Raw genomic sequence first — 10,240 nt, forward strand, 5'->3', positions numbered from 1 at the left:
CCATTGGAACAGGGCCACGGAGGACTACGAGGAAAGCCTCTTTAGGACCTGGAGACTTTACCTTCCTGAGGTAAGTACTTCAGGTTTTATTTAAATGGAGGATTAATAACTGCTGCACAAAACTGGGTAGACTGCATGCAGCAGTTTTCCAGATGAGTGTGCGTAAAAACTCATGCAGTGTGCGTAACTTATGCAGTGTGCGTATAGTTCAATGGAAAATGTTTAGTTAAGGGTTGGTGTTTTTTGCATGCATGTTTTGCAAAGAAAAAAAAATCTGGGATTCTACATAGAATTCTACTTCTTCAAAGTAGGAAAAAAAATGCATTGCATAAAAATGCATGAGAAAAAACACATCCTTTTTAAAAACCTATCCGGAAACTGTGTGAGATTTGACAGTTTGCAGTGGAAATGGGACCTAACTGGAAAGACTGCACGCAGCAGTTTTCTAGATGCGTTTTGCGTAACACATGCAGTTTGCGTATAATGTATTTTAATGGAAACCGTGTGTAGTTAGGGGTTGGTGTTTTTCGCATGCACGTCTTGCAACCCCCCCCCCCCAAAAAAAAAAAACTGGGATTCTACACTGGGCAAACTCTCCAAAGTAGGAAAAAATGCATTGCATAAAGGATGAAAATGAATGGGAAAAAGCACATCGGTTTTTAAAAATGTATCCGGAAACTGCAAAATGTGACAGTTTGCAGTGATGGGACCTAAGGGCTGGTACCCACTAGAGCAGTTTTTTATTTTTTTTGAGCTTTAGGGATCTTTCAGTCACTAGCGATTTCCCTAAACTCTGCTAATGTAAATGGCTGGGACAGATTCCACTAAAGCGATTGCGATTAGGCAAATCGCAGAACATGCGGCATTTTGGGAGCGTTTTAACTCTAATGTATTGAAGCAAGGACATCGCTCCAAAAAAGCTTGCAAAGTGCTACAGCAAATAGTTAGTGATAGCGCTTTATAGTGGGTCCTAGGCCTCAGTGTTGCTGAAGGAAAGGGTTTCAAAGCTTGGTTCTACTAAAGGAATAAGATAATTAACCACTTAACATCTCAGTCGTTTTCAGCTTATGCATCCGAGCAATGTTCACCTCCCATTCATTAGCCTATAACTTTATCACTACTAATCACAATGAACTGATCTATATCTTGTTTTTTCCGCCACCAATTCGGCTTTCTTTGGGGGGTACATTTTGCTAAGAGCCAATTTACTGTAAATGCATTTTAACAGGAAGAATAAGAAAAAAAATGAAAAAATTCATTATTTGTCAGTTTTCGGCCATTATAGTTTTAAAATAATACATGCCTCCATAATTAAAACTCACGTATTGTTATTGCCCATTTGTCACGGTTATTTCACCATTTAAATTATGTCCCTATCACAATGTATCGCGACAATATTTTATTTGGAAATAAAAGAGCATTTTTTCCGTTTTGCATACATCACTATTTACAAGCTTATAAAAAAAAAATAGAGAGAAATATTTCATCTTTACATAGATATTTAAAAAGTTTAGACCCTTAGGTAAATATTTGTTTTTTTTTTTTTTATAGTAATGTTTTTTTTGTGTTTTTTTTATTAAACATTTTATGTGGGCATTTTTGGGAGGGTGGGATATAAAAGTGTTTTATTTGGGGAAATATTGGTGTAGTGTAATGTTTTTGGGTATTTGCTTGTAGTTTTACTTTTTGGCCACAAGATGGCAATCTCGATTTTTTTTTTTACATGACGTCACTCTAAGCGTACAATGTACGCTTAGAGGGACACAGCTTCAGAAAGAGCGAAGCTTCCGAGAGAAGCTGTCGCTTTTTCAGCGGGGGAGAGGAATCAATGATCGGGCTCCCCAGCCCGATACATTGATTCCGTGGCTACCGACTCCGCGGCCGGGAGTGCGCGTGCACGCGCGCGATCGGCCGCGGGAGCGCGCGGGAGCGCGCCTGTCCTCGACGTTTTTATACGTCAAGGAGGACAAAGTGGTTAAAGGACAACTGAGAGGGACATGGAGGCTGCCATATTTCCTTTTAAACCATACGAGTTGCCTGGCAGCCCTACTGGTCTATTTGGCTGCAGTAGTGTCTGAATTACACCAGAAACAAGCATGCAGATAATCTGGTCATATCTGACAATATCAAACACCTGATTGGCATATGCTTGTTCAGGGTCTATGGCTAAAAGTATTAGGGCTCGTTTCCACTATCGCGAATCTGCATGCGTCCAACGCATGCAGATTCGCACATGTAATGCAAGTGGATGGGCCTGTTTCCACTGTAGCGTTGTTGAGGTGCGTTTTTTTCAGCGGTAAAAAAACGCACAAAAGAGCCAACGAATTTGCCTGCGAGTGGAATGCATGCTAATGTATTTAATAGTAAAAACGCATGCGTTTATTACATGCGTTTTTACCCGCGATTTCGCACCTTTTTCTATTTTATTTTGCCCTGGCAGTGTCATGGTTAATTTCGCATGGCACCCTGCCATGCGAAATCGCGGGTAAAAACGCATGCGGAAACGCATCCGCATGCGTTTTTACAAGCGTCGGAATGCCGGCGAAATCGCGTCGCAACAGTGGAAACAAGCCCTTAGTGGATCAGCAGGATAGCCAGGCAACTGGTATTGCTTAAAACAATATAAATATGGAAGCCTCCATATCCTTCTTGTTAAAGTTGTCCTTTAAGGGTCCCCAACCTTTTCCGGCCTGGGGACCGCTTTCCGACCAAATTTTTCTCCAGGGGGCGAGGGGGGGGGGGGGGGGAATATGGGGATGGCGGTGGGAGGGGTCAGGGGGGGATGTGGGTGGTGTGCGGCATAGTGGACAGTGTTGTGCGCAGCAGGTTATTGGGGGGGGGGGGGGGTTGGGTGCGGCAGCATGACTAGTATAGTTGCCCCAGTATAGGGAGTTTAGTTGCCCCAGTATGGCTGGTATAATAGTATAGTTACCCCAGTATAGTTAGTATAGTGCCCAGCATGGCTAGTATAGTGCCCAGTATAGGTAGGTAGTGGCCCAGCATGGCTAGTATAGTGGCCCAGCATGGCTAGTATAGTGGCCCAGCATAGGGAGGTGGTGCCCCCGCGGCCGCCGCTTGTTACCTTATGAGCGGGCGGCCGCTTCCGGATTCCCCCAGGCGCCGCTCTCCTTCAGTATCTCTGCTAACAGCAGCACGTCTTGTGGAGGCGGGGCAGCGGCTTCCTGTAGCGGCGATATGCTACGCCGCTACCATGGCAACCACTGCCCCGCCTCCACAAGACGTGCTGCTGTTATCGGAGATACTGAAGGAGAGCGGCGCCTGGGGGAATCCGTAAGCGGCCGCCCGCTCATAAGGCAACAGGAGCGGCGACTGCGGGGGAGATGGCAGACCCGCCACCCGGTGGTTGGGGACCCCTGCTTTAAGCTAAATATCTACTTTAACCACTTGAGGACCACAGTCTTTCTACCCCTTAAGGACCAGGCACTTTTTTTCCATTCAGACCACTGCAGCTTTCACGGTTTATTGCTCGCTCATACAACCTACCACCTAAATGAATTTTGGCTCCTTTTCTTGTCACTAATAAAGCTTTCTTTAGGTGCTATTTGATTGCTCCTGCGATTTTTACTTTTTATTATATTCAGCAAAAAAGACATGAATTTTGGCAAAAAAATGATTTTTTTTAACTTTCTGTGCTGACATTTTTCAAATAAAGTAAAATTTCTGTATACATGCAGCGCGAAAAATGTGGACAAACATGTTTTTGATTAAAAAAAAACCATTCAGTGTATATTTATTGGTTTGGGTAAAAGTTATAGCGTTTACAAACTATGGTGCAAAAAGTGAATTTTCCCATTTTCAAGCATCTATGACTTTTCTGACCCCCTGTCATGTTTCATGAGGGGCTAGAATTCCAGGATAGTATAAATACCCCCCAAATGACCCCATTTTGGAAAGAAGACATCCCAAAGTATTCACTGAGAGGCATAGTGAGTTCATAGAAGATATTATTTTTTGTCACAAGTAAGCGGAAAATGACACTTTGTGACAAAAAAAAAAAAAAAAAAAAGTTTCCATTTCTGCTAACTTGCGACAAAAAAAAATGAAATCTGCCACGGACTCACCATGCCCCTCTCTGAATACCTTGAAGTGTCTACTTTCCAAAATGGGGTCATTTGTGGGGTGTGTTCACTGTCCTGGCATTTTGGGGGTTGCTAAATTGTAAGCACCCCTGTAAAGCCTAAAGGTGCTCATTGGACTTTGGACCCCTTAGCGCAGTTAGGCTGCAAAAAAGTGCCACACATGTGGTATTGCCATACTCAGTAGAAGTACTATAATGTGTTTTGGGGTGTATTTTTACACATACCCATGCTGGGTGGGAGAAATATCTCTGTGAATGACAATGTTTTCATTTTTTTTTTTACACACAATTGTCCATTTACAGAGTTATTTCTCCCACCCAGCATGGGTATGTGTAAAAATACACCACAAAACACATTATACTACTTCTCCAGAGTACGGCGATACCACATGTGTGGCACTTTTTTGCACCCTAACTGCGCTAAAGGGCCCAAAGTCCAATGAGTACCTTTAGGATTTCACAGGTCATTTTGCGACATTTGGTTTCAAGACTACTCATGGTTTAGGGCCCCTAAAATGCCAGGGCAGTATAGGAACCCCACAAATGACCCCATTTTACAAAGAAGACACCCAAAGGTATTCCGTTAGGAGTATGGTGAGTTCATAGAAGATTTTATTTTTTGCCACAAGTTTGTGAAGAAAAACAATTCAAATCAATTTCCGCTAACTTGTGGCAAAAAATAAAATCTTCTATGACCTCGCCATACACCTAATGGAATACCTTTGGTTGTCTCCTTTCTAGAATGGGGTCATTTGTGGGGTTCCTATACTACCCTGGCATTTTAGAGGCCCTGAACCGTGAGGAGTAGTCTTGAAACCAAATGTCGCAAAATGACCTGTGAAATCCTAAAGGTACTCATTGGACTTTGGGCCCCTTAGCGCACTTAGGGTGTAAAAAAGTGCCACACATGTGGTACCGCCGTACTCGGGAGAAGAAGTATAATGTGTTTTGGGGTGTATTTTTACACATACCCATGCTGGGTGGTAGAAATATCTCTGTACATGACAATTGTTTGTTTGTTTTTTTTACACACAATTGTCCATTTACAGAGATTTCTCCCACACAGCATGGGTATGTGTAAAAATACACCCCAAAACACATTATACTACTTCTCCTGAGTACGGCGATACCACGTGTGACACTTTTTTTGCAGCCTAGGTGCGCTAAGGGGCCCAACGTCCTATTCAAAGGTCATTTTGAGGCATTTGTTTTCTAGACTACTCCTCACGGTTTAGGGCCCCTAAAATGCCAGGGCAGTATAGGAACCCCACAAGTGACCCCATTTTAGAAAGAAGACACCCCAAGGTATTCCATTAGGTGTATGGCGAGGTCATAGAAGATTTTACTTTTAGTCACAAGTTAGTGAAAAATGACACTTTGTGAAAAAAAAACCAATAAGAAATTTCTGCTAACTTTTGACAAAAAATAAAATATTCTATGAACTCGTCATACACCTAACAGAATACCTTGGGGTGTCTTTTTTTCTAAAATGGGGTCACTTGTGGGGTTCCTATACCGCCCTGGCATTTTACGGGCCCAAAACCGTGAGGAGTCTGGAAACCAAATGTTTCAAAATGACTGTTCAGGGGTATAAGCATCTGCAAATTTTGATGACAGGTGGTCTATGAGGGGCAGAATTTTGTGGAACCGGTCATAAGCAGGGTGGCCTTTTAGATGACAGGTTGTATTGGGCCTGATCTGATGGATAGGAGTGCTAGGGGGGTGACAGGAGGTGATTGATGGGTGTCTCAGGGGAAAATAGATGCACTCAATGCACTGGGGAGGTGATCGGAAGGGGTCTGAGGGGGATCTGAGGGTTTGGCCGAGTGATCAGGAGCCCACACGGGGCAAATTAGGGCCTGATCTGATGGGTAGGTGTGCTAGGGGGTGACAGGTAGTGACAGGAGGTGATTGATGGGTGTCTCAAGGTGTGATTAGTCAGGGGAATAGATGCAAGTAATGCAATGGCGAGGTGATCAGGGCTGGGGTCTGAGGGTGTGGGCGGGTGATTGGGTGCCCTAGGGGCAGATGGGGGTCTAATCTGATGGGTAGCAGTGACAGGGGGTGATTGATGGGTAATTAGTGGGTGTTTAGAGGAGAGAACAGATGCAATGCACTTGGGAGGTGATCTGACTGCGGGTCTGCAGGCGATCGGATGGTGTGGGTGGGTGATCAGATTGCCCGCAAGGGGCAGGTTAGCGACTGATTGATGGGTGGCAGTGACAGGGGGTGATTGATGGGTGGCAATGACGGGGGCTGATTGATGGGTGGCAGTGACAGGGGGTGATTGATGGGTGATAGGTGATTGGCAGGTGATTGACAGGTGATCAGTGGGTTATTACAGGGGAGAACAGATGTAATTAATGCACTGGTGAATTGATAAGGGGGGGTCAGAGGGCAATCTGAGCATGTTGGCGGGTGATTGGGTGCCCGCAAGGGGCAGATTAGGGTCTGATCTGATAGGTAAAAGTGACAGGTGGTGATAGGGGGTGATTGATGGGTAATTAGTGGGTGTTTAGAGGAGAGAATAGATGTAAACAATGGATTTGGGAAGTGATCTGATGTCGGATCTGCGGGCGATCTATTGGTGTGGGTGGGTGATCAGATTGCCCGCAAGGGGCAGGTTAGGGGCTGATTGTTGGGTGGCAGTGACAGGGGGTGATTGATGGGTGATTGATGGGTGATTGATGGGTGATTGACAGGTTATCAGGGGGGATAGATGCATACAGTACACAGGGGGGGGGGGGATCTGGGGGGGTCCTGGGGAGAATCTGAGGGGTGGGGGGGTGATCAGGAGGGGGCAGGGGGGGATAAAAAAAATAGCGTTGACAGATAGTGACAGGGAGTGATTGATGGGTTATTAGGGGGGTGATTGGGTGCAAACAGGGGTCTGGGGGGTGGGTAGGGGGGGGTCTGAGGGGTGCTGTGGGCGATCAGTGGGCGGGGGGGGGCAGATCAGTGTGTTTGGGTGCAGACTAGGGTGGCTGCAGCCTGCCCTGGTGGTCCCTCGGACACTGGGACCACCAGGGCAGGAGGCAGCCTGTATAATACAGTTTGTATACATTACAAAGTGTATTATACACTTTGTAGCGGCGATCGCGGGGTTAACATCCCGCCGGCGCTTCCGTATGGCCGGCGGGATGTTACGGCGGGTGGGCGGAGCCAGTTGCCGGGGGAAGCGCGCGTCATCAATGACTCGATCGCTCCCCCGGCATAGGAAAAGGACGCAACGCCCTAAGGCATATTGCGGTCCTTAAGGCATCCACTTTGCCGCCGCCCATGGGCTGTGGGCGGTCGGCAAGTGGTTAATTGTGTGAAAATCAAAGGGATTCGTTTCTTTTTTTTTTTTTTTTTTAGTGTTTATTACATTTTCAAAATAACGTAATTTACCACTCTAATAATTGTAACATATATATTTTTTTTTTTCCCTTCTCATCCTTTCCCCATTTTCCTCTATTAGGTCCTACAATGAAACTAAAACGGCCGGTAGTGTGTAAAATGTACAAAGACCACATTGATGGCTTTTACCTGGATGCCATGACCCCCACAGAAGCTGCCATTCTGACAAAGTAGAAATGTTTTCAATATCAAATCAGCAGTCTTGTTAATTATAAAGGAAGTTGGTATTGTGGAGAAGACTTGAATTAAGACTACAAAAAGTATCTTTTCTCCTCCCCCCTCCCCTCACCTACACCCACATCCTCCACCACATTTTTATCAAGGAATTCTTTTCAATCATTCCATCCATACTTAATCATCTCATGGAGTATTTCCTTATTCATATGGTTTGTCTGGGGAAGCCATCTGACATGGTTCTTAAAGAATTTGAGGGGTTACTTGGGTAAATGGACGCACACTGAGCCACACAAACCTCTTTGCATATGTAGGTTGCTTTTATTGGTCAATAGTGTTTTTTATTTCAGTCCAATTGTAGCACTTGTTATGAATGTAGAATCCGGTTTGTGGGCATTTAAGCAAGGCATTCTAAGTTCAAAATTGGAATACTGCTGTTCAAGTGAAGGCATTTAAACTAAATAGTAGTTAGGTGAGTACATTGCATTAAAAGTTTGAAGGAATTGTATATTGTATGCTGTTATATACTATTGTACAAATTAGAATTTTAACTTATTTTGTTGTCGTTTACACCATTTTCACAACTTGTACTGACTGTGCTCTATAAGCACTAACTTGAGAAGTATAGTTGGCTTCTATCAGTCCTCTTAGTTATCAGCCCTAAATATTAAAGAACTGTAATGAAAGGGACATGGAGGCTGGCATATTTCCTTTTAAGCAATACCTATTGCCTGGCTGTCCTGTTGATCCTCTGCCTCTAATACTTATGCTGCATGCTTGTTCTGGGTCTATGGCTATATCAGGTGTTTCTGACATTGTCAGATCTGACAAGATTAGCTGCAGGCTTGTTTCTGGTGTTATTCAGGCACCACTGTAGCTAAATAGACCATCAGGGCTGCCAGGCAACTGGTATTGTTAAAAAGGGAATACATATTCAAGCCTCTCTATATTCTTCTGAACTCCATTGTCCTTTAAAGGGTTAGGTTGCTTAAAATCATGCCACAATTATCCTATATACCGCTAATCTATACAAGAATGTCCCCTCAATGTGTAGTTTAAGCTGTGATTGTTAGCACATACTGATGGCAGACAAGTGGCAGTGTGTTGATCTCTAATGCTAGGTACACATAATGAGAATTTTTTGGCAGATTTGCTGCCAGATCGATTGTTTCCAACATGTCCGATCTGATTTCCAATCAATTCCCCACCCACCCCCACCCCAAATAGAAATGAACAGAAAATCGATCAGAAATCAGATTGGACGTGTTGGATATAATCTATCTGGCAGTAAACCCTGCCAGAAAATCTCAACGTGTGTATTGGGCATTCGGTTCCTGCAGTCGGAAATTGAAACTCTACACATCTTTCCTCTGCACATGTTCTCAGCACTTCAGCAAACAGCTACTGTACGCTACAAAAAGATGTTAGCAGCAGATACAAATTATGGAGGAGAAGCTCCTATTGTAGAACAAACCTATATATTGCATAATTATTCAATGTTGTGTTTTAAGTTAAAGCGCACTCCATTTTAAGTTCACACCTTTAAAAAAAACAAAACCTCCATTTAGAGGTAGCTTTTCACTTGGAGAAAGTATATTCTTTTTCACTAACATTGCACTGGGTACAAGTTTGGGTAAACATCTAAGCCAATCCCTGTGGGGTACAGGACTGTTGCACAGAACTCCAAGAAAGATGCTGGCGCACACTGTATGCGTAGGCCCTGCAAAGTGTATTTTTTTTTTTTAAATATATATGCCTACTTGGGGCAAGTCAGGGAAAAAGTATGGACTTTAAATACTATAGGTTTGACAGACCAGAGTAAAATAAAAATTGCAATGACCTATGTCGCCATCTAAAATATGTGTATGTATAGAACTGTGAAAAAATGGACTATCCAAATTGTCACTTCTTGTTAATGTCCCCCTCTATCCTTCTCTTCCTCAAGATATATTACCAGTCTGAAAAGTGTGGTGTTTTTGTCAAGTTTAAATCGGCCTCTTGCATAGCATAATTACTGCCGCCTTATCTGATGCATTGGAAGATGCTGACTCACAAATGTTACTGGAATCTTGTCTCACCTTATTTTTACATATGCTTAAAAAAGGACCAAGTTTGCGTCATCCTTATAGGCCACTTACTCAATAAGATCCAGTGGAGGATTTCACACCCAAGCAAAAAGCTTATATTTTGTGTTTTTAGAGTCTATCATTCCAGCAGGAATTAATTTATTAATTGATGCACTAGTCAGAGGTGACCTCTGTGACCAGCTTAGAGCAGGTATGCAAATGCAAGCGTTGGTCTTTGTAACTTTAATTGTATTTCTCTACAGAATAAATATCTGGTAAACTCAACTTTTGCTGATTTACTTTGTTACATAACTGATCTTAAATTAAGCACACCTGACCCAATGCAAAGCTACCTAAGGTAAGTACTGATGTATGGTCATGCTGGATCCAACCCCTTTGGTTCAGCTGTGCTTTAAGTGTACAATGGAAAACATAGCATAAAACATTAAGTGTGTGTATGGGCTGAGACGCACCAGAAAAGCTCCCCAAACACTAGAGGTTT

At 43.5% G+C, this 10,240-nt stretch overlaps 1 protein-coding gene across 8 annotated transcripts in view; it reads left to right on the plus strand.

Annotated features, from left to right (window-relative positions):
* ACSBG2 (acyl-CoA synthetase bubblegum family member 2) overlaps window positions 1–10,023 on the plus strand; it is a 256,592-nt gene extending 246,569 nt beyond the window's left edge. For all 8 annotated transcript variants that reach the window (XM_068233748.1, XM_068233750.1, XM_068233747.1 and 5 more), the window contains one exon: window positions 7,560–10,023. In XM_068233748.1, coding sequence (XP_068089849.1) covers window positions 7,560–7,672 — 113 coding nt within the window. In that variant the 3' untranslated portion in view covers window positions 7,673–10,023. The remainder of the gene's footprint in view (window positions 1–7,559) is intronic.
* The last annotated feature ends 217 nt before the right edge of the window (window positions 10,024–10,240 follow it).

This window comes from Hyperolius riggenbachi, chromosome 1, assembly GCF_040937935.1.
Source record: "Hyperolius riggenbachi isolate aHypRig1 chromosome 1, aHypRig1.pri, whole genome shotgun sequence".
Classification (NCBI taxonomy): domain Eukaryota; kingdom Metazoa; phylum Chordata; class Amphibia; order Anura; family Hyperoliidae; genus Hyperolius; species Hyperolius riggenbachi.